The sequence below is a fragment of the Panthera tigris genome, chromosome A2 (assembly GCF_018350195.1).
Source record: "Panthera tigris isolate Pti1 chromosome A2, P.tigris_Pti1_mat1.1, whole genome shotgun sequence".
NCBI lineage: Eukaryota > Metazoa > Chordata > Mammalia > Carnivora > Felidae > Panthera > Panthera tigris.
In genome coordinates this window covers 8788990-8813721 of record NC_056661.1, presented here as the reverse complement: position 1 = coordinate 8813721, position 24732 = coordinate 8788990, and the positions used below count along the sequence as shown (strand labels likewise).

At 44.8% G+C, this 24732-nt stretch overlaps 1 protein-coding gene across 3 annotated transcripts; it reads left to right on the top strand.

Annotated features, from left to right (window-relative positions):
* The first annotated feature begins 10908 nt into the window (after nucleotides 1–10908).
* On the top strand, nucleotides 10909–24292 carry LOC102961085 (zinc finger protein 791-like). Of its 3 annotated transcripts, XR_006214675.1 has the most exons (7): nucleotides 10909–11080; nucleotides 19192–19316; nucleotides 19905–20031; nucleotides 20471–20531; nucleotides 21330–22909; nucleotides 23085–23153; nucleotides 23720–24292. XR_006214675.1 is itself a non-coding variant. In XM_042978251.1 (6 exons), the coding sequence occupies exons 2-5, from the start codon at nucleotides 19314–19316 to the stop codon at nucleotides 22894–22896; spliced, it is 1758 nt and encodes a 585-aa protein (XP_042834185.1). In that variant the 5' UTR covers nucleotides 10909–11080; nucleotides 19192–19313; the 3' UTR covers nucleotides 22897–22909; nucleotides 23720–24292. The 3 variants fall into 3 exon arrangements, 2 of the variants coding, with proteins under 2 accessions (XP_042834185.1, XP_042834184.1); XM_042978251.1 differs by lacking the exon at nucleotides 23085–23153; XM_042978250.1 differs by having other exon boundaries at nucleotides 10910–11080; nucleotides 21330–24292.
* The last annotated feature ends 440 nt before the right edge of the window (nucleotides 24293–24732 follow it).

Sequence of the window (24732 nt, the reverse complement as noted above, 5' to 3'; positions counted from 1 at the left end):
GCAAACCAACTGGGTAACCTAAAATAATCGGATAACTTCCTCAAAGCACACAACCTTCCAAGACTGAATCATGAAGAAACAGAAAAATCTGAACCGACCAATAGTGAGTAAGGAGATTGAATTCCCAATAAAGTCTCCCAACAAAGAAAAGCCCAGGACTGGATGCCCTCACTGGTGAATTCTACTAATCATTCAAAGAAGAACGAATACAAATCCTTCGTAAACTCTTGCAAAAAAAAAAAAAAAAAAAAAAAAAAAACTGAAGCAGAGGGAACACTCCTAGAGTTCCTTTACCAGGCCAGCATTACCCTGATGACAAAGCTGGACGAATCAATGAGATACACCACATTAACTGAATCAAGGGTGAAAAGCACACGATCATCTTAACAGGTGCAGAGAAAAAAAAAACCTTTGACAAAACTCAACACCCTTTCATGTTAAAAATTTTCCATAAATTTAGTATTGAAGAAACGTTTATAGATTCTGCATTAAGTGAATTCACGAAGTATTATTTCTGTGTCTGACTTACTTCATCTGGCATAACGTCCTCCAGATTCACTCAGGTTTTAACAAATGTCAGAATTTTCCTTGCTCTATAAGACCGAATACCATTCCTTTGTCTATAGACGCCCCATTTTCTTTGTCCGGTCATCTGTCAACACTCGGGTTGTTTCCATATCTTGGCTATGGTATATAATACTGCAGTGAGCATGGGAATACAGACATCTTTTCTCAACGTTTTTTTTTTTTTTTTTTTTGGGACAGAGAGAGACAGAGCATGAACGGGGGAGGGGCAGAGAGAGAGGGAGACACAGAATCGGAAACAGGCTCCAGGCTCCGAGCCATCAGCCCAGAGCCTGACGCGGGGCTCGAACTCACGGACCGCGAGATCGTGACCTGGCTGAAGTCGGACGCTTAACCGACTGCGCCACCCAGGTGCCCCAACAGACATCTTTTCGAGAAGTAACAAGTGTTGGTAAGATGTGGAGAAAAGAGAACGCTTGGGGAGCCTGGGTGGCTCAGTCAGTTAAGCATCCCACTCTTGGTTTGGGCTCAGGTCATGATCTCACAGTTTGTGGACTGAGCCCTGTGTTGGGCTCTGTGCTGAGAGTACAGATCCTACTTGGTATTCTCTCGCTCCTCTCTGTCTGTCCCCCCGCCCCCCCAATACATAAACAAACATTTAAAAAAATTAAAAAAAAAGAGAGAATCCTCATGCACTATTGGTAGGAATGTAAATTGGTGCTGCCATTGGAAGATAGTGTAGAGGTTTCTCAAAAAATGGAAAATAGAACTACGATACAATCTAGCAATTTCATTTCTGGGTATTTACCCAAAGGAAATGAAAACACTAATTTGGAAAGATAGCATTATGGGCAATAGCCAAGATATGAAAGCAATGTAAGTATCCATTGATAGACGAATAGATAAAGAAGATGTGACAGGTATAAAATGGGAGTCTAGTTGCCATCTGTCACCATACAAAATTATTAGGGTATGGGGCGCCTGGCTGGCTCCGTCGGTTAAGCATCTGACTCTTGATCTAGGCCCAGGCCGTGATCTCACAGTCGTGAGTTGGAGCCCTGCATGGGGCTCTGTGCTGATGGCGCACAGCCTGCTTAGGATTCTGTCTCTCCTTCTCTCTGCCCTTCCCCTGCTTGTGCTCGCTCCCTCCCTCTCTCTCCCTCAAATAAATAAACTTTAAAAAATTATTACAGTATTAATGACTATATTCCCTAGGCTTTACTTTACATCCCTGTGACTTATTTATTTTATAACTGGAAGTTTGTATCTCTTAATCCCCTTTACTGATTTCATGAGTCCCCCTACCCCCTTCTCTGTCAACCACCAGTTTGGCCTTTGTATTTATAAGTATGATTCTGTTTTCTTTTCTTTTTTTTTTTTTTTTTTAGGTTCCACGTATAAGTGAAATCACGTGGTATTTGTTTTTCTCTGTCGGACTTACTTCACTTAGTATAATATGCTCTGGGTCCACTCATGTTGTCACACATGGAGAAATTTTATCCTTTTTGGGGGCTGAGGAATATTCCTTTTCGTCTTTTTGATAATGGCCCTTCTGACAGTTGTGATGTGATATCTCATTGTGGTTTTGATTTGCATTTCCCTGATGATTAGTGATGCTGAGTATCTATTCTGGCATCTGTTGGCCATCTGTATGTCTTCTTTGGACAAATATCTCTTCAGGTCCTCTGCCCATTTTTAAATCAGACTTTTTTAGTGTTGAGTTGTATGGGTTCTTTATGTATTTTGGATATTAACTCCTTCTTGGATATGTTATTTGCAAATATCTTCTCTAACTCAATAATTTGCCTTTTTGTTTTGTTGACGGTTTGCTTTGCTGTAAAAATCTCTTGTTTTCAGTTTCAGATAGTCCTACTTGTAGATTTTTGCTTTTATCTGAGAAGACATCCAAAAAGACATTGCTGAGACCAATGTCCAAGGTTTACTGCCCATGTTTTCTTTTAGGAGTTTTATAGTTTCAGGCCTTACATTTACGTCTTTAATCCATTTGGGGTTTATTTTTGTATGTGGTATAAGAAAGTAGTCTGGTTTCATTCTTTTGCATGTTGCTGTCCAGTTCTCCCAAAATTTATTGTCTATTCCTCGTTGTACATTTTTGCTTCCTTTGTCGTAGATTAATTGACCATATAAGTATGAGTTTATTTCTGGGCTGTATTCTGTTCCATCGAGTTCTGTGTCTGTTTTCATGCTGGTACCGTACTGTCTTGTTTAGTATAGCTCTATAGTATTATTTGAAATCTGGGAGCATGATACCTCCAGATTTGTTCTTTCTCAAGATTGCCTTGGCTATTCAGAGTCTTTTCAGTTCCATACAAATTTTAGGATGATTTGTTCTAGTTCTGTGAAAAATGCTAAAAATGCTATTGCTGTTATGATAGAAATTGCATTTAATCTGTAGATTGCTTTCGTTAGTATAGACATTTTAATATTATTAATTGTTCCAATCCATGAACATGGTATATCATTCCATTTATTTGCATCATCTTAAACTTCTTTCATCAGTTTCTTATAGTTTTCAGAATACAGAATACAGGCCTTTCACCTTCTTGATTAAATTTATTCCCAGGTCTTTTTATTCTGTCCAATGCAATAGCAAATGGAACTGTTTTCTTAATTTCTTTTTTTTTGACAATTTCTTTTTTTTGACAATTGTTGTGTAGCACTGTAACAGATTGTATATTAATTTTATATCGTGCAGCTTCACTGAATTCATTTATTCTAATAGTTTTTTGGTGGAATCTTTAGGACGTCCTGTATTTCGTATCATGTCATCTACAAACAGTGATAGTTTTATTTCTTCCTTATCAATTTGGATGCCATTTATTTGTTATCTTTTTTTTTTTTCTTATTGCTGTGGCTAGGGGCTTCAAGTATTATGTTGAATAAAAGTGGCAAGAGTGGAGGCACCCAGGTGGCTCAGTCAGTTGAGCATCTGATGCTTGATTTCAGCTCAGGTCATGATCCCGGGGAGCCCCCATTGGGCTCCACACTGAGTGTGGAGCCTCCTTCAGATTCTCTCTCCCTCTGCTCCTTTTTCCTGTTCATAATCTCTAACTCTGTCTCTAAAATAAAAATTTTTTCAAAAGTGGCAGGAGTGGACATCCTTGTCTTGTTCCTGATCTTAAAGGAAAAGCTTTCAGCGTTTTTTCTATTGAGTATGATATTAGCTTTGGGTTGTTTTTGTTGTTGATGTTTTTAACTAGGCTCCACACCCAACACAGGGCTCAGACTCACGACCCTGAGATCAAGACCTGAGCTGAGCTCAAGAGTCAGCCAGTTAGCCAGCTGAGCTACCCAGATGCCCCTATGGGTTTGTTTTATGACTTTTGTTATGTTGAGCTATGTCCCCTGTATACCCACTTTGTTTACATTTTTTTAATCATAAATGGATGTTGAATTTTGTTGAATTCTTCTGCATCTCTTGAGATGATCATATGACTTTTACCCTTCATTTTGTTAATGTGGTGTATCATGTTGATTGATTTGTGAATATCGAACCATCCTTGCATCTCTGGAATAAGTCCTACTTGATTATGGTGTATGATCCTTGATGTATTGTTAAAAATTCTGTTTGCTAATGTGTTGTTGAAGTTTTTGCATCTATATTTATCAGGAATATTGGCCTGTAATTTTCTTTCTTTTCTTTTTTCTTCTCTTCTCTTCTCTTCTCTTTTCTTTGTTCTTTTGTAGTCTTTGGTTGTGGCATCTGGATAATGCTGGCCTACAGAATGAATTGGAGAGCAGTCCTTCCTCTTCAATTTTTGGAATAGTTTGAGAAGGATAGGTATTAGCTTTTTAAATGTTCAATAAAATTTACCTGTGATATTGTCTGGTCCTGGACATTTGTTTGTTGGGAGTTTTTAAATTACAGATTCAATTTCATTACTAGTAACTGGTCTGTTCAGATTTTCAATTGTTTCCTGATTTAGTCATGGAAGACTGTGTGTGTCTAAGAATTTATCCATTTCTTCTAGGTTGTCCAATTTATTTGGCATATAATTATTTGATAGTAGTCTCTTATAATCCTTTTCACTTATGATTTTATTTTTCTCTTTTTTGTTTCTTGTTGAGTCTTGTTAAAGATTTACTAAGTTTGTCTATCTTTTCAAAGAACCATCTTTTAGTTTCATTGATCTTTTCTATTGTTTTTTTTAAAGTCCCCATTGTGTTTATTTCTGCTCTCCTCTTTATTATTTCCTTCCTTCTAATAAATTTGGGCTTTGTTTATTCCTTTTCTAGTTCTTTAAGGTGTACGATTAGATTGTTTATTTGAGATTTTTCTTGTTTCTTGAGGTAGGCCTATTAAACTGGAAAATTCCCTCCTAGAACTGCTTTTGCTGGATTCCATAGGTTTTGGAATGTTGTGTTTCCGTTTTTGTTTGTCCCAAGGTATTTTTTTTTATTTCCCCTTTATTTCTTTGTTGGACCATTGGTTGTTTAGTAGCATGTTGTTTAGCCTCTACGTTTGTTTTTTCCTTTTTTTTCTTCTTATAATTGATTTCTAGTTCCATATTGTTGTGGCTGGAAGGTGCTTGATATTATTTCAATCTTTTTAAATTTACTGAAAGTTGTTTTGTGACCTAACATGATCTATCGTGGAGAATGTTGCATGTGCACTGGGAAAGAATGTGTATTCTGCTCTTTGGGGATGGAATGTTCTCTATATGGCTGTTGAGTCCACCTGGTTTAGTGCGTTGTATAAGGCCACTGTTTCCTTATTGATCTTCTCTTTGGATGGTCTATCCGTTGATGTAAGTGAGGTGTTAAAATCTACTATTACTGTATTGCTGCACATTTCTCCCTTTGTATCTGTCAATATTTGCTTCATGTCTTTAAGTGCTCCTGTGTTGGATACATAGACATTTACAATTGTTATATCCTCTCATTGATCGATCCCTTTATCATTATGCAGTGCCCTTCTTTGTTTCTTGTTACAGTCTGTTTTAAAGTTTATTTTTTTTCTGACACATGTACTGCTATTCCAGCTTTTGTTTCGTTTACTCTTGCACGGAATATCTTTTGCCATCCCTTCACTTTCAGTCTGTATGTGTCTTAAGGTCTGAAGTATATCTCTCGTAGGCAGCATATAGATGGGTCTTTTTTAAAAAATACATTCAGGGGCGCCTGGGTGGCTCAGTCGGTTGAGCGTCCGACTTCGGCTCAGGTCACGATCTCGCTGTCTGGGAGTTCGAGCCCCGCGTCGGGCTCTGGGCTGATGGCTCAGAGCCTGGAGCCTGCTTCCGATTCTGTGTCTCCCTCTCTCTCTGCCCCTCCCCCATTCATGCTCTGTCTCTCTCTGTCTCAAAAATAAATAAACGTTAAAAAAAATTTTTTTTAAATACATTCAATCTATGTATTTTGATTGCCACATTTAGTCCACTGACATTTAGAGTAATAATTAATGGGTGTGTGCCTACTACCATTTCATTTATTGTTTTCTGGTTGTCTTTATAGTTCTCTGTTCCTTTATTCTCTTTCTTCCCTTGTGATTTGATTACTTTTTTACTGTTATGTTTGGATTCCCTTCTACTTACTTATTTATTTATTTTTTATTTATTTATTTTTGTGTATCTATCACAGGTTTTTAGTTTGTGGTTACCATGAGATTCATACCTAACATCCTGGATATAGAAGTCTATTTTAAGTTGGTGGTCACTTAAATTCAAACACATTCTATTTTTTTTTAATTTATTTTTTAAATTTTTTTAATGGTTATTTATTTTTGAGACAGAGAGAGACAGAGCATGAATGGTGGAGGGTCAGAGAGAGAGGGAGACACAGAATCTGAAGCAGGCTCCAGGGTCTGAGCTGTCAGCACAGAGCCCGACGTGGGGCTCGAACTCACGGACTGTGAGATCGGGACCTGAGCCGAAGTCGGAAGCTCAACCGACTGAGCCACCCAGGTGCCCCTCAAACACATTCTAAAGTATATTCCCCCTCTCCTCGTGCTTTATGTGTTTGATGCCATATTTTACCTCTTTTTATTTTGGGTACTCCTTAACTAATTATTGTAGATATAGTTGGTTTTAATATTTTAGTATGTTATCCTTTGTACTAGCTTTATAAGTAATTGATCCACTATCTTTAATACATGTTTGCTTTTACCAGTGAGATTTCTTCTTTCATAATTTTCCAAATTTAAGTGGGAAAGAAATGGCCATACCCAAAAGAAATTCCTTGATCATTTCTTGTTAGACCAGTTTAGTGGTCTTTTCACTTTTGTTTGTCTGGGGAAACTATCTCTCTTTCAGTTCTGAACGATAATCTTGCTAGGTAGAGTATTCTTGGTTATAGTTTTTTTTTTCTTTTTTTCCTTTTAGCACTTTGAACATATAATGACACTTGCTTCTGGCCTAAGTTTCTGCTAAAAAAGATCAGCTGATGGTCTTATGGGTTTTCCCTTATATGTAACTAGTTGTTCTTCTCTTGCTGCTTTTAAGATTTTATCTTTAATTTTTAACCTTTTTTTAAAAAAATTTTTTAACGTTGTTTTTATTTTTATTTTTGAGACAGAGAGAGAGCATGAACAGGGGAGGGGCAGAGAGAGAGGGAGACACAGAATCTGAAACAGGCTCTAGGCTTTGAGCTGTCAGCACAGAGCCCGACGTGGGGCTCGAACTCACAGACCGCGAGATCGTGACCTGAGCCGAAGTCGGACGCTTAACCGACCGAGCCACCCAGGCGCCCCTTAACCTTTTAATTAATATGTGTCTTGGTGTGGACTTCTTGGGGTTTATCTTGTTTGGGACTTTCTTTGCTTCCTAGACCTGAATGTCTGTTTCCTTCCCCAGGATAGGGAAGTTTTCGGCCATTATTTCTTCAAATATGTTTTCTGTCCCTTTCCCTCTCTCTTTTCCTGGGACCCCTATAGCATGCTTGATGTTGTCCTAGGGGCCCCTTAAACTATCCTCAAATCTATTATTATTTTTTGTTTTTGCTGTTCAGTCGGGATGATTTTCACCACCTTGTCCTCCAGATTGCTGATCCATTTTTCTGCATTGTCTAATCTGCTGTCGTTTCCCTCTAGTGTATTTTTCATTTCCTACTTGTATTCTTCAGCTCTGAATATTTCCTTTCTCCTTGTTGACGATCTCACTGTATTCACGTTCTTCTCCTGCGTTTGATGAGCCTATGACCCTTAATTTGGGCTACTTCATCGGGTAGATTATCTCCATTTCATTCATTTCTTTTTCTGAGGTTTTCTCTTGTCCTATCATTTAGAACATGTTCTTCTGTCTCCTTATTTTGCCTGACTCTGTGTTTGTGTCTAGGTGTTAGATCAGCTACGTCTCCTGGTGTTATGTACAAGACATCCTTTGGGGCCCAGAAGAGCAATTCCTCCGGTCACCGGAACCAGGCATTCCAGTGGTGTTACCGGGATGGGCTGCCTATGTCCTCCTGTGGTGTATGGACCACGACTGCTGCAGGCACGCTTGTGGGAAGGCCCTGCTATAATTGTGGGCACACTGGTGGGCGGAGCCTCCCTCCCCCACTGGTATAGGAGGTGTCTGCAGGGGCACCAGTCCCGGACGGGGCTGCCTGCCGTGTGTGGTGGTGGGGATGGGGGCAGGAGCCACCAGGCTCGTGCGGGTCCTGGCCAAGGCCACCTGCTGGATGTGACAGGGCAGTAGCTGCTTTTGGGGGAGCTCTGGTCCTGGCCAAGGCCACCGGCCAGGTGTGTCAGGGTGGGAACTGCTCTGGAGAGGCACGTGCTGGGGTGGGCAGGTTCGGCAGGGCGCGTCTGCAGGGGAACACCAGGGTGAGGTGAGCAGTGCTAGCAAAAGGTAGATGGAGAGTGTCAGACCTGGCAACTGGGCTGAAGGAGCGCAAGAAAATTTGCCCCCACCAGTACCTCCGTGCCTTTCAAACTGCCGTCGCTGTGCTGGGTCTCTGAGTGAGCCTGGGCATTGGTCCTTTAAGAGCAGAGTCTCGGTTTCCTGTAGCCCTCCAGCTTGCCTGGAGGTAAGCCCCACTGCCTTTCACAGCTCCCGGAGTTAAGCCCTGCTGATTGATTTTCTTCCTTTCTTTCTTTCTTTCTTTCTTTCTTTCTTTCTTTCTTTCTTTCTTTCTTTCTTTCTTTTTCTTTCTTTTTTTAACGTTTATTTACTTTTGAGACAGAGAGAGACAGAGCATGAACGGGGGAGGGTCAGAGAAAGAGGGAGACGCAGAATCTGAAACAGGCTCTAGGCTCTGAGCTGTCAGCCCAGAGCCCGACGCGGGGCTCGAACTCCCGGACCGCGAGATCGTGACCTGAGCCGAAGTCGGCCGCTTAACCGACTGAGCCACCCAAGCGCACCCTGTGGTCTTTCAGTAGGCCTTTTAACTTTTTGTTGAATGCTGGACGTGATGCACTGTGGAAAAGGAACGGAGGTAAGTAGGCCTTTAGTATGAGGGCTCGTGTTTATCTGAGTAGGGTGTAGGTTGTGTTTACTCTCTGTTGTAACTGTCAGAGGCTAAAATATTCTCAGGTGTTCTTGCTTTTGTCACCCATGTTGCCTTTAGGGTTTTATGGAAGCTTCTTAAATAAGCTCTGAAATGTACGGTCCTTTCGGTTTATTCCAGTGTTATTAAACAGGAGTCTTCCTGATGTAGTGGGATGTGGTGGGTGGAGAGGAAGTGTTCCATGGTCCTATGATCTAGTCTTTGTATTTTTTAAAGATGTTTTTTTATTTTATGTTTGAGAGAGAGAGAGAGAGAGAGAGAGAGAGAGAGAGACAGAGAGAGACAGAGAGAGACAGAGTATGGGAGGGGGAGGAGCAGAGAGGGAGGGAGACATAGGATCCGAAACAGGCTCCAGGCTCTGAGCTGTCAGCACAGAGCCCGATGTGGGGCTCGAACTCAAAGAACCATGATATCATGACCTGAGCTGAAGTCCGCACTTAACTGAGCCACCCAGGCGCCCTTCTGACTTCCCATTTTTTTTTCTTAACATTTATTTATTTTTGAGACAGAGAGAGACAGAGCATGAACAGGGGAGGGTCAGAGAGAGAGAGGGAGACACAGAATGTGAAACAGGCTCCAGGCTCCGAGCTGTCAGCACAGAGCCCGACACGGGGCTCGAACTAATGGACCGCGAGATCATGACCTGAGCTGAAGTCAGACGCTCAACCGACTGAGCCACCCAGGCGCCCCTGACTCCCATTTTTTAATGTTTGTTGGCTGACAGCTGTAAAAGCCGCCCTCCTCCTCCGTCCCCTTGTGCCCCACATCTGAACAAGGTGACAAGAAAACCTGGCAGATCACTGCTTTGTTGCTGGCATGAGGGCCAGTCCCAGGAAGTCCCTGCCCTTGTGCACAAACCCTTACTCCAGACACCCACTGCACCTCAATAAAAAACCTAGGCCGGGGTCCTTCCCTTACTCTTTCAGGGCATTTCCCACCTGCCTGGGGGGCCTGCCCTACCTGGACACTTCCATTATCCAAAGAATTAACCTTTCCATATGTTCCTGGAAGGAATGTTGTCAGCCAGACCTAGGGTGGGGGCCCACCTGACTCTGCAGGTGAACCTCACAGTTATAGGAGGGGTAACACGGTATATATATTGCAATATACTTTGATTAATTATTCTATTAATGAATACTCCAGATCTTTACATATCAATCTCTGGTTTTTAAAAAGTATGATGATGAATTTATGCAACCAATTCTTTCTATTTTTTTAATTTTTTAATTTTTTAAATGTTTGTTTTTGAGAGAGAGGCAGAGAGAAAACAAGCAGGGAGGGACAGAGAGAGAGAGGGAGACACAGAATCTGAAGCAGGCTCTAGGTTCTAAACTGTCAGCTTAGACAGCTTAGACGCGGGGCTGGAACTCACCAGCATGGAGGTCATGACCTGAGCCCAAGTCAGCTGCTGTTTAACCGACTGGGCCACCCAGGCACCCCAACCAATTCTTTCTAAACAGCCAGTTGTTACCAATTTTTTTCTGCCACACCCGAGAATGAAAACTCACACTGCCCCGTTGCAGAAGAAACAAAGTTACAAATTGTTCTTTTTCGACCTTAATAACGTCTGAAAGTCTTTGATCATCCAACATACTGAGAAAAGAGTGTGCAAAATGTTTTGTGGTAGGATTTGCTAGAAAGACCAACATGGAACTGGACTCATGCTTACGAATGGCGAGGTCACTTGCGTGTGCGCTTGTGAGGAAGGGTCACGGTTCCGCGAGCGGCCCGGCGGCCTCGCGCTTCCCAGCCATGGCCTTGGAGACAACAGGCGGCAGCCCCCCGCCCAAGCAAGGTCGGCTCAAAGACGTGACCTCCGGCCCGCTGTCGCTCAGGCGGGAGGGGGCGGGGCCGTGCGAGCCGTCCAATCAGGGGAGCCGCCGGGGCCGTACGTGCGGGCGACGCGCCGTGGACGCCGTGGACGCCGTGGACGGCGAGGGCCGTGTGCGGTGGCTGCTGTGCGGCCGAGCCTCGAACCCGCTGGCGCCGTCCTTGAGGGCTTCGGGAGGTTCCGCCGCGTCCTGGGTCGCCGCGACCTGCGCTGGCCGCGGCAGCCGGATGGTGGGCGACCCGGCACCCCGGAAACCGAGCGATGGTGAGTGTGCGGGGCCGGGAGTCGGGAACCGGGGGCGGCGGGACCTGGGCTCGCGGCCGTGACCCCCGCCCGGAGTGTGCGGACCCGAGTCCGCTGCCGGCGCGGCACGCAGCGCGGGGCCGGGCGGCAGCCGGGGACCCGGGCGTCCTGTCCCGTCGCTGTGCGCGGCCGCGCCTCCCGTAGACTGGGCGATGACCACCGGAGGGTCATCGGGGGACGGTCACGCCTCGGTCTCCGGGGTCCGTGCGCGGGAGGAGCTGTGGTCTGTGGGGTCCCCAGTCCGTCTCTCCCGGGAGGGAGGGGGGGGTACCCGTTTTCCCCTCACTTTTCCAGATGCCCGGGGAGTGGGGTCTCAAAGCCACGACCCTGTGCCCCCAGGCTAGCTCTTCGTAAGACTGGAAATAAATGCCTCGATTTCCAGATCCTTCCCTGCATTCCGAAACGCCATCTTCCCTCTCCAGTTCACAGCATCATTATTAACTGTTTGTTCTCCGTGATGCATTTCAAATTACGCAGTATTTTATCGTTTATCCACAGAGCCGCGAATGGCTCTTTTTAAAGATTTGGGGGGGGGGTATATTTTACACGAGAAGAAAGCCAAGCATAACCACGGAGCTATGTTTTATGAAATCCTGCGCCTCCCCGCTCAGGATCTCTCCTGGGCACAGACATCCTGGGGGGAAGCCCTCCGAGTGGAAGTTCTCTAAAATTTTGCTGGGTGATCTGCCCGCACACCCCCTCCTTGCATTTGTCCCTTTGAAAAGATTTTTTCACATGAGACTTAGTTCGGGCTTGGAAGACACTCCAAAAGTATTTCCAAAAAGGTGAATTTCAGGAAAAAAAAAATATTATTTTCCATTCGTTAAAATCTGTTCCCTTTTTCTACCAAGTGGCTATAGTAATATTCCGAGGTGTGTTCCTTCTTGCCGGTGATTTCAAGTGGCTTCTCAGGGCGTAGACTTGTAACATTTCCAAGCCTTCCAGTCCAGTTGCATACAAATCCGTTTCTTTTCTCGGGAGTAATCACATCTTCATCTTCTGATAGTAGAAATCGTTGGTTTTCTTGTTGAACTGGTAAAATTCCTGAAATTTTTCTTTCCTTCTTAACGTACAAAACACTGGGTGGTTTCACCGGATTCAAGAATTACTGGATTTCTGTCATTTAAATTTGTCATGGGGGGGGGGGTAGGTGGCTCAGGCGGTTGAGCCTCCAACTTTCCACTCAGGTCGTGATTCGCGATTGGCGGGTTCGAGCCCCGCGTCGGGCTCTGTGCTGACAGCTCAGTTTCTGGAGCCTGCTTCGGATTCTCTGTCTCCCTCTCTCTCTGGCCCTCTCCTGCTCCCGCTCTCTCTCTTTCTCTCAAAAATAAATAAACGCTAAAAAAAAAAAAAATTTTTTTTTTTAATTATTCATGGTGGTCCAAAGCATGACTGGGGAGCAGAGGCCCACGGCCAATGACTCCAAGCCAGGGCCAGCTCAAAGCTGACCAAGGGAGTCTCCTTAGGTCTAGATATTTTTACATGTTCGGGTTTTGCATCCATGATACGGATGCCCTGAGAGTATAATATACGTATTGAGAAACTCTGTGAAGGTCCAGAGCTCTGGCTCCGGGACAAAATGTTGATGAACTTGGGAGTTTAAACTGAATCTGCTTGAGTTTGGAGAGGGGGTTCTGCTAAGCTTCCGGGAGAGGGGAGGGTGTGCAGGGCTCTCGGAGTTCACGTCCGTGGCCGCTCAGGTGTCCCTACCCTCCCTCCCTGGGGACTGACCCGCTGTGGGGCTGCTGTCTCAACGGGGCATGTGTGGACCCCGGCCTGGACGTGTTTAACCTTCTGAACGTGGGTTTTCCTGAGCTCTGGGTTAGCAGGCTGCTTACCTGAGCGGATGTGAGTGTTTGCGTTTCTTTCCTTAGCATTCTTCTTTCCGTTGACTATTTCAGCCCTTCCACTGTGGCTTCCCTTCGCAGTCTGCGGTTTTATTTCTGTCCGAGTGGGCAAGATGTTTTTCTTTCCTGGGCTTTGAAAATGTAAGGTGATTGAGAAATACGTATGAGGCAAGAAAATCTTGACACCAGTTTGTAATCCATTTCAGGCAACAGACTCTCAAGTGGTAAGATGGGTACATTTGTGTCCTCAGGCACAGTTTTCATTTTTATTTTCTTTAAAGATTTTATTTTGAGGGCACCTGGGTGGCTCAGTTGAGCGTCCGACGCTTTGATTTTGGCTCAGGCCGTGATCCCAGGGTTGGGGGATCAAGCCCCGTGTAGGGCTCTGCACTGAGGTTTGGAGCCTGCTTGGGATTCTCGGTCTCTCCCTCTGCCCCTCCCCCCACTTTGTGCATTCTAAAATTAAAGCAAACAAACAAACCAAAAAAGATTTTATTTTTAAGTAATCTCTACACCCAACACGGGACTCGAATTTACAACCCTGAGATCAAGAGTCAGATGCTCCACTGACTGAACCAGCCAGGTGCCCCTTATTTTTCATTTTAATTTAATTTAATTTAATTTAATTTAATTTAATTTAATTTAATTTAATTTAATTTAATTTAACTTTAAGTAGGCTGCATGCTCAGTGCGGAGCCCAAAGTGGACCCCGAACTCAAGACCTTGAGATCAAGAGTCGGGCGCTTAACCGACTGAGCCACCCAGGCACCCTCATGTTTCCATTTTTATTTTTAATTTATATTGAGAGAGCAAACGTGAGTGGGGGGGGGGTGGTAAGAGAGGGAGAGAGAGAATCCCAGGCGGGCTCCTCGCTGCCAGTGCAGAGCCCAAATGCGGGCCTGATCTCCCAAACCGTAAGATCATAATCTGAGCCAAAATCAAGAGTCAGACAGTTAACCCACTGAGCCGTCCAGGCGTTCCCCATTTTTCATTTTTAGATCAGTGTTTGCATGTGCATGTCCCCAGAGAACTTTGACATTTAAAAGTCTATTAAGGCAGATGAATTTCTATTTTAATGGATGTGAGAAAAACTACCTAATCTTATATAAATCTTTAATTTTTTTTTTTTAACGTGTATTTGTTTTTGAGAAAGAGAGCGAGACAGAGTGCGAGCCAAGAAGGGGCAGAGAGAGGGGGAGACACAAAACCGGAAGCAGGCTCCAGGCTCCGAGCTTTCAGCACAGGGCCTGACGCGGGCTCGAACTTACGAGCAGTGAGATCACGACCTAAGCTGAAGTCAGGTGCTTAACCGACTGAGCCATCCACGCGCCCCTCATCTTGTGTAAATCTTTTAAAAAGTTTTTAGTTTTCAGGGATTAAATGCAACCCCCTAATGCAGTGCATCATGCATAACTCATTCCTGACAGTATCCCCAGTGTGAAATATAGTAGAGGGACAAACTCTGATATCCCTTTCCCTTTTAGTTAGAGATATGAAATTTTCCACTTTTTATGGGTTGCGGTTTTATATCCATTAGTGGTTAAAGAGTTAAATCTTGGGGTGCCTGGGTGGCACAGTCCATTAAGCGTCAGACTCTTGATCTTGGCTCAGGTCCTGATCTCACGGTTTGTGAGTTTGAGCCCCACATCGGGCTCTGTACTGATGGTGTGGAGCCTGCTTGGGATCCTGTCTCTCCTTCTCTCTGCCCTTCCCCAGCTTGTGCACTTGCTCTTGCTCGCTCTCTCTCTCAAAATAAATAAACCTAAAAAAAAAAAAAAAATCTTAAAATGATTTCCTATGTAGAAAAGTTTAAATTAATTTAAAATTAAAGTAACAAAAGTTAAAAACACTACTATGTAGTGAGATATAGTGTATAAAAGTTTATTTTATACTAATTGCATGCTAAGGATAAAAATTCATAAACTAGTAGACTTCAGAAAAAAATTAGGTTTATTTATTTTGAGAGAGAGGCAGAGAGAGAGGGAGAAAGCGTGAGTGGGGGAGGGGCTGAGAGAGAGGGAGAGAGAGAGAGAGAGAGACTCCCAAGCGGGCTCTGTGCTGTCAGCACAGAGCCTGACATGGGGCTCGATCTCATGAACTGTGAGATCATGACCTGAGCCAAAACCAAGAGTGAGACTCTTAACCAACTGAGCTACCCAGGTGCCCCCAGAAAAAAAAAAATTTTTTCAGATAAAATGATGAGAGTTCAGGGTTTGTTTGGTTTTTTTTTTTTTTTTTTGAGCATTTTATGTTTACAGAAAAATTGATCACAAAGTAGAGTTCCCACTTGACCCTTCTACATCCACAGTCTGCACTATTTTTAACGTCTCCGATTGTGATCTGTTACAATTGATAGACCAATAGTGAGGCACTGAAGTCCATTCTTTATATGAACATAGATATTTTGTGTTATACAGTTAATGGCTATACAATTAATGGGTTATACAATTATACAATTTAATTATACAATTAAAGGTATGATGACCTGTGTCCATCATTTTCTGTATCATAGAGAATAGTCTTCCTTTTCTAAAAATATCCACCTATTTCTTTATTCAGCTTTCCCTCCAACACACCAATCTTTCACAAATACCTTTTTTTTTTTTTTTTTTAATGTTTTGTTATTTTTGAGAGAGCGAGTGAGAGACCGAATCCGAAGCAGCTCCAGGCTCTGAGCTGTCAGCACAGAGCCTGACGCGGGGCTCGAACTCACGGACTGTGAGATCATGACCTGAGCTGAAGTCGGACGCTTAACTAACTGACTGAGCCACCCAGGCGCCCCTCCCCTCTTCTTTAAATAATTTTTTTAATGTTTATTTTTGAGAGAGAGAGAGAATGTGCAAGCGGGGGAGGGGCAGGGGGAGGGGGATAGAGGATCTGGAGCAGCTCCAGGCTCCGAACTGTCAGCACAGAGCCCGACGCGGGGCTCGAACTCACGGACTGTGAGATCATGACCTGAGCCGAAGTCGGGCACCCGACCGTGCCACCCAAGCACCCCCTAGATGGATTTCTTGTAACGTTTCTTGCCGAACAGGTGTACTCCTGTCAGATTCCTCCATTTTTATCTCAGAGTCTTTACGTCTCCCTCGTTTTTGAAGAAGAATTTTGTCTAACACGGCATTTGTCGGACAGTGGCGTTTTGCTGCCAGCAGTTTGTCACTCCAGTCTCTTGCTTAAATAGTTTTGGAAAGAAGTCCAGTTTAATTCTTAACCCTTTTCCAGTGTAACTGATTTGTTTTTCCCTCTGGTTTCTTTCACTATTCTCTTTGATTTTTCTCCAGTTTGGATATGATGCTTGAACGTGCATTTTTGTTGTGGGGTCCCCCCCCCCCCCGATGTCTCGTGTTCTCTTAGCTTCCTGGGTGTGCAGTTTGCTGTCACGGATGTTAGGACGATCCAGTGATTCTCGCTTCACTGATTTTCTTCTGTTCCTTTCTGCCTTTCTTTTCCATCAGTTATTTCCATTGTGTGTGTTTTACACCTGTCGTCCCAAAGTTCTGGGATGTTGTGTTATTTTTTTCTGTTCTTTTTTCTGCCCCAGTGAAACAGATTCTTTTGAGGACAGGCCTTATTAAGAATATTCTGGGAGCACCTGGGTGGCTCAGTCGGTTAAGCCTCCAACCCTTGATTTCGGCTCAGGTCGTGGTCTCGTGGTTCGGGAATTTAAGCACCTCCTCGGACTCGCTCGCTCTCGAAGTAAATAAATAAACTTAAAAAAAAAAAATAGAATATCCCGGGCATATTTGAAAATAGCTTCTTTTCTGTCTCCAATTTTGAAGACCGTGGTTTGCCCTGTGTCCTCAGTTCTGTAACGGATTTAAGAAGAGTTGTTCATTTTAAGTTTTTTGCTTTTTCCTTGTGAGGGAGTTACTGCTTCTTAGTTCGTCATGAACTGAGTTCGACCTGAGCCGAAGTCGGACGCTCAACCGACTGAGCCACCCAGGCGCCCCGTGACTCCAATTTTTAAAAAATGTTTAAATTGACATCCAAGTGAGTTAGCATATAATGCAATAATGATTTCAGGAGTAGATTCCAGTGATTCATCCTCTATGTATAACACCAGGGCTCATCGCAACAAGTGTCTTCCTTAATACCCCTTCCCCATTTCATTTAGCCCATCCCCTACCCACAACCCCTCCAGCAACCCTCTGTTTGTTCTCCATGTTTAAGAGTCTCTTATGTGTTTGTCCCCCGCCCTGTTTTTGTATTATTTGTGCTCCCCTTCCCTTATGTTCATCTGTTCTGTGTCTTAAAGTCCTCATATGTGTGAAGTCATACGTTTGTCTTTCTCTAATTTCCCTTAGCGTAACACCCTCTAGTTCCATCCACATAGTTGCAAATGGCAAGATTTCATTCTTTTTGACCGCCCAGTAATACTCCATTGTATATATACACACCGCATCTTCTTAATCCATTCACCTGTTGCTGGACATCTGGGCTCTTTCCATACTTCGGCTGTTGTCGAGAGTGCTGCTATAAACACTGGGGTGCACGTGTCCCTTCGAAACAGCACAACTGGATCCCCTTGGATAAATACCTGGAAGTGCAATTGCTGGGTCGAGGGTAGTTCGATTTTTAACTTTTTGAGGAACCTCCATGCTGTTTTCCAGAGTGGCTGCACCAGCTTGCGTTCCCACCAGCAGGGCAAAAGAGAGCCTCTTTCTCCGCATCTTTGCCAACGTCTGTTGTGGCCTGAGTTGTTAACGTTAGCCGTTCTCACAGGCGTGAGGTGGTATCTCATTGTGCTTTTGATTTGTATTTCCCTGATAGCGATGTTGAGCATTTTTTCATGGGTCTGTTAGCCATCTGGATGTCTTCTTTGGAAGAGTGTCTATTCATGTCTTTTGCCCATCTCTTCACTAGATTATTTGCTTTTTGGGGGGTGCCGAGTCTGAGAAGTTCTTTATAGATTTTGGATACTAACCCTTTATCTGATATGTCCTTTGCAGACATCTTCTCCCGTTACATCGGTTGCCTTTTAGTTTCGCTGATTGTTTCCTTTGCCGTGCAGATTTTTCTTTTGAGGAGGTCCCAGTAGTTCATTTTTGCTTTGGTCTCCCTTGCCTCCGAGAGACGTGTTGAGTAAAAAGTTGCCGCGGCCGAGGTCAGAGAGGTTTTTGCTTGCTTTCTCCTCGAGGATTTTGATGGCTTCCTGTCTTACGTTTAGATCTTTCATCCATTTTGAGTTTGTTTTTGTGTCTGGTGTAAGAAAGTGGGCCAGGTTCATTTTTCTGCATTCTGACTCCAGTGTTTGATGCTCGCTCCCAGCTTGGAAGCTCATCCCTCCTTCTTCCTCTTGTGGTCCACATCTATCCAAGGCAGTAAGAAAGCCTTAGTGCTTCCTGCTTTGGCAATGGCAAGAGATTCGGTCCACAGAAGCCCCTACCCTTGTGTGTGAACTTTTAGTCCACCCGTAACCTGATTAAAAAAAAAAAAAGTCCACGTGCTTTCCTTGCGCCCTCAAGCCACTTCATCCTGCTTGAGAGGCCTGCCTTCCTCCCCACAGACGCCAATTATGAAATCAACTCTCTCATACCCTATTGGCAGGATGTGCTGCCATCAGCTTAGGGACTCCTATGCTTGGGTCCGGGCTGTTCGGCCTCTGCGCATCACACTGGAGCGCGTAAATGAGAGAAGCCGCGGGCGCTGCCCCTCGTGTGGCCGGTCGGGAAACTTCCTCCCGAAGTTGGACAATGGAGATTTTATGTCCTTTTGGAGGAAAGCACTGCAGAATCCTTTACCTACTTGATAATCATCAACAGATGCACAGTCAAACCATCGTGGACGTCCACGGACTCCCTCGCGACCTGTAGTTCTTAGCCTGTTCCTCGAGGTCAGCGTGGGCCAGAGTACACGGTTACAGTTTGGCCAGAAAGAGCTCTTCTGGCACCTTCTCATCTCAGTATGTGTCCTAAAAATTGAGAAGCAGCCCTGAGGCTCATGTGTAGAGGGTCTTCGGGGAGATCTAAATTGTCACACCTCTTGAGCATGTCCTGTCGTGCTGGGTTATCCAGCCCCTAACTTCTGAGTAACTTACTGGCTCCAGGAGATGGGTCAGGGAGAGGATGGAAAAACCGAGTGTAATAAATATCACACAAGTTAAAAGTGCTGCTTCTTGAAGAGAATATGTTCATTTATCCAGCTACCTCTGGCTACTTCTGATGGCCTGGAGTGCCTCAGGCCGATGTGACAAACTGATCCTTGTTACACGTTGGATTTCCACAGGCCTCCTGGACTGTCCGGTGTGGTGATGGGACTGGAAGAAACAGCTTCCGGTTCTTCACTGTGTTTTATTCATTAAAACCTCCTGCAGATCTGACCCCGTGCATCATGGAGTGCTGAGTTAAATGGTAGGTAATAAGGAAGGAGAGGAGTTTTTCTCAAAAGGAATTGGTGTGCTTAAAATAATACTTGTTTCATGTGTATAGCCTTTCTCTCATTTCTCCAAGGGGCTTCTAGACCCTGCCGTTACAGAACAGTAACATTTAAAGTGATCACAGTAGGGGCACCTGGGTGGCTCAGTCGGTTGAGCGTCCGACTTCGGCTCAGGTCATGATCTCAGGGTCTGTGAGTTCAAGCCCCGCGTCGGGCTCTGTGCCGACAGCTCAGAGCCTGGAGCCTGTTTCCGATTCTGTGTCTCCCTCTCTCTCTCTGACCCTCCCCGTTCATGCTCTGTCTCTTTCTGTCTCAAAAAAATAAAGGTTAAAACAAGATTAAAAAATAAAGTGATCACAGTAAAAATGCATAAGTAATTTGCATGTGTTCATGATGTCGTTAAATTCCTGAGGAAGTGTGAACAGAGGATAAGTGTCTCATGAGCAAGACATAAATGTTTGGAGATCGCAGAATCGTACATAACCTTCCTGTAAATTGAGTATAAATCCCCAGTGCTGTCAGACTCCACGTATACTGCTGTAAACATATTTGTGATGTTTTAGGACTCAGTGACCTTTGAGGATGTGGCTGTGAACTTCACCCTGGAAGAGTGGGCTTTACTGGATTCTTCACAGAAGAAACTCTATAGAGATGTGATGCGGGAAACCTTCAGAAACGTGGCCTCAGTAGGTAAAGATGATGATATTTTTTTTTCTTTTTTTTAATGTTTATTTATTTTTGACAGAGAGAGAGAGAGAGAGAGAGAGAGCGAGCGAGCGAGCATGAGTGGGGGAGGGGCAGAGAGAAAGGGAGACACAGAATCTGAAACAGGCTCCAGGCTCTGAGCTGTCAGCACAGAGCCCGACGCGGGGCTTGAACTCACAGACCGTGAGATCATGACCTGAGCCGAAGTCGGACGCTCAACCGACTGAGCCACCCAGGCACCCTGATGATATTTTTTCTTACTTAACTTTGGCATTAGAGAACAAGTATTTCTTGCTCATCAATCTTGTTCTGACATGTGGAAAAAGAGTACATTGGTCAGGCTAAGCTCACCATAGATATAGAATCTGGTAATTTTTATATAATTTCTAATAATTTGGATTTTTTTTTTCTGTCTGCATTTTAGAGAAAAAGTGGAAGGATCATGACACTGCATACAGGTGCAAAACCCAGGGGAGAAAAACAGGGTGAGTCGCACAATAGACAGCAGTGTCCCACATGAGAATCCTGCTATGTCGTGATTTTTTTTTTTTAATGTTTATTTAGTTTTGAGACAGAGACAGAGTAGGAGCGGAGGAGGGGAAGATAGAGAGGGAGACACAGTATCCAAAGCAGATTCCAGGCTCTCCAAGCTATTAGCACACAGCCCGACGTGGGGCTCGAACTCATGAACCACGAGATCATGACCTGAGCCAAAGTCATATGCTTAACCTACTGAGCCACTCAGGCGTCCCTGTCATGATTTTTTAAAAACCAAATTATTCAGCTTCAAATTTATCCTTAAATTTTTTTCACTGAAAACATTTACTTAAATGTGACATAGGGGTTCAGTGTTTGCAGAATGGTGCACTTGGAAACAGCATAAAGAAACCCTGTATGTTAATGATCACTGTTTACATAATAGCTGTGGTCAAGTCCCCTTTACAAAGCATTCAGTATATCAACTTCTCAGTCTATTCAGAAAGGGCAGGAAACCTTCATTTTGCTGTAAATTATAAAAATGTAATTCCGATAGGGACCCTGGGTGGCTCAGTTGGTTAAGTGTCTGACTTCAGCTCAGGTCATGATCTTACAGTTCGTGAGTTCGAGCCCCACGTCAGGCTCTCTGCTGTCAGCACAGAGCCCACTTCAGAACCCCTGTCCCCCCATCTCCTCACCCCTCCCCTGCTCCCACCCAGATATAAACGTTTTTTAAAAATAATTCCAATACCCTACTGAGTTATTAACAAAGACATCATTAATAATATGCTTCTCGATTTTTGCAGAAGTCCTACGGTAGGCAAACCTTGTGAAAGCAAAGAGGGTCGTCAGCGGGAAGAAACCATCAGCCAGATTCCAGATGTTAATCTGAACAAGAAAACTCCGTCTGGGGTAAAAGCACCTGAAGGTCGTCCGTGTGGAGAAACCACCGGCCAGACTCCAGATCTTAGTCTGAGCACGAAAACTCCTTCTGGGGTAAAACCCTGTGACTGTGGCGTGTGCGGAAAAGTCTTTGTGACTCATTCATCCCTTACTAGGCACGTCAGATCGCACAGTGGACACAGGCCATATGAGTACCGTGAGTACGAAGAGAAGCCATATAAGTGCAAGGAATGTGGGAAAGCCTTCAGTTCCCGCAAATCTGTTCACAGACACGAAAGGACTCACACTGGAGAGAAACCCTACGGATGTCAGGAATGCGGGAAGGCTTTCACGTGGCTCACGACTTTTCGAAGACACGTGATCACTCACACGGGAGATGGGCCCTTTAAGTGTAAGGACTGCGGGAAGGCTTTCAGTGGCTCCACGTCGTTGCGGACACATGAAAGGACGCACACCGGGGAGAAACCCTATCAGTGTAAACAGTGTGGCAAGTCCCTCAGGTCCCCGCTAGGCTTGCGAATACACGAAAGGAATCACAGCGGGGAGAAGCCCTACGAGTGTCCGCGGTGCGGAAAAGCCCTCAGTTGCCCCAGCTCCTTTCGAAGACACGAAAGGACTCACACTGCCGAGAAACAGTACGCATGTAAGCAGTGTGAGAAGACCTTCAGTTCTCCGCTGGGTTTGCGAATACATGAAAGAATTCACTCCGGGGAGAAACCGTATGAATGTAAGGAATGCGGGAAAGCCTTCGTCTCTCTGTCAAGCATTCGAACGCACATGATCACGCACACCGGCGACGGGCCTTACAAATGCAAGGAATGCGGGAAGGCCTTCATTTGCCCCAGTTCCTTTCGCTCCCACGAAAGGACACACACCGGAGAGAAGCCCTATGAGTGTAAGCAGTGTGGGAAAACCTTCAGTTGGCCCAGTTCCTTTCGAATCCACGAGAGGACTCACACAGGGGAGAAACCCTACGCGTGTAAGGAGTGCGGGAAGACCTTCATTTATCGCACCACCTTTCAGGGACACGTGAGAAAGCACACTGGAGAGAAACCCTTTAAGTGTAAAGAGTGTGGGAAAGCCTTCATTTCTCCCTCGAGCGTTCGAACGCACATGATCACGCACACGGGAGATGGACCTTATAAGTGTAAGGAGTGCGGGAAAGCCTTCAATTTCCCCAGTTCCTTTCGCATCCATGAAAGGACTCACACGGGAGAGAAGCCCTACGAGTGTAAACAGTGTGGAAGAGCCTTCAGTTGTTACACCTCCTTCCGGACACATGAAAAAACTCACACCGGAGAGAAACCCTATGAGTGTAGGGAATGCGGGAAAGCCTTCATTTATCGCACTACCTTTCGAGGACACGTGAGAATGCACACGGGAGAGAAACCCTACAAATGTAAAGAATGCGGGAAAGCCTTCAGTCGTCCCAATTCCTTTCGAAGGCATGAAAGATCTCACACCGAGTAGAAGCCTCCTGAAGGTAAGCCGTGCGGGGAGAAACGTTTGCTCTTCATCCTTACGTGTGAAAACCCCCGCCGGAAAGAAACACGATAAATCTAAGAAGGCCTGACACAAATCAGTCCGTGTATAGTGTTCCAGAAAACTGTAACGTGAAAGAATCATTATAAAAGCTATAAATATATTGTCTTGATCAGCGCCTCATTCTTACGGCGGATCTCTGGACTCCGGGTATTTACTGCTTGCTTCCAGCAATGAACGCTGAGGTGAGAGAATTCTGCAAATACTCTTTAAGCGATAGACGATTGTTTTCTCCGTAAATCGATAACACTTACCTCTTTCCATTCTTGAGCTTGTTTGATCCAAGGGTGAAGTGAAGTGGTTTCTAAACAGGTTTAATTGTTATACGATGTTTCGATTGAATCCTGGATCAATGACATTGAGGTATTTGTTGGGATTTTCCTGCTGGCCACCTGTGTCAGCCGCCAGATATCCCTTACCCATCACGTATTCCATCATTCTTACGAGAAAACCAATTCTTGTTTTGGCCAAAAGAGCCTTATCCCGTTTTCTCTGTTAGTAAAAAGACGGCGTAAGTTTGCAAATATGCAGAGTTTATCTTGTAGCCTGATGTCTGTTCCCTTTGTCATTCCTTCTGGCTGGAATCTGAATAATCCACTTTGCATTAACACAGACCTATCACTGGATAATAAAATGCAGAATTGGGAGATGGCTCTCTCACGTTCTGTTTTGTCACCTGGGGAATGAGACATTTTCTACAATCTGTGCTCTGTGATTCCATGTTAGAATTCACCTGTCGCCTCACTTGTAGGAGATCTGGAAGGTGGTACAGGAGGCGTCAGGTTTCAGAGCCACCATACAGAGAGACGGACGGATGCGCAGGAGCTTTGAGGATACCCGCTTGCAGCCTGTGTTCCCGATTCCCTGCCCTGCCAATCAAGAGTGCCCTCCATCTTCCCAGAGGTATAGGTTTCTACAGATACCTCCCCACGCTCCACATAAAAGGTCCGTCACAGTCTAGGGGACTGTGGGGATGTGCCCACCAGGCAACTAATTTGAACTTTCGTGGTTGGGAGTATTCCCTGATGCTCAGACTCTCTCCTCTCTAGATTATAGTCACACAAGCTCTTATTTGCACAGTGAACACCTTGTTCTGCTAATACCACGAGTGACCGTGTATTCCTGACTCCACTCCGGTGACGCAGTCCATAGAACCACAGGTGACACTGCTCCTGACCCTGCCCTTCCCTGGAGGACTGGCGCCTTCCTCCCGTCAGGCAGGTTATGGAGGAGGGTTCCCTTTGCTCGCAGCTGTGCATAATTCCTCGGTACGGTTTCGAGTATGTTCGAGCGTATGTGATTAAAAGCAGTGCATCTGTCGAAATGTTGTTTCTGAAAACATTTTATTAACTGTTTTGATACAGTCTGTATGCTAACAGAATAAAACAGCCCCTGCGGGCAGTACACAGTCTTCCTGGACACGGAGGCTCTCGCAGGCCCTGAGCTGACGGTCCCACGCAGCCAGGCTTTCGTTTTGCCTTGGGGCCCGAGTCCAGGCCTGCTTTCCCACAGAGACCTCCTCGTTGAAATGATCTCGGTACCTACGGGACAGGAAGAAACGGGCCTTCTCGCATATCCCACCTCCGGGAGAAGGTGTGGTCCCCTGCGCTCCAAATGATGTAATCGTTCTCGAGGAGGCCACCCCTTTTCTAGACTCACTGGCCATTTGGGGAGGCCCCTGGGACCACGTGAATGACCGGGAGAGGTCGTGTACTTGATGGACCCTGTGCCGCCATCACACCTGATGAAGGAAGTCAACTGCAG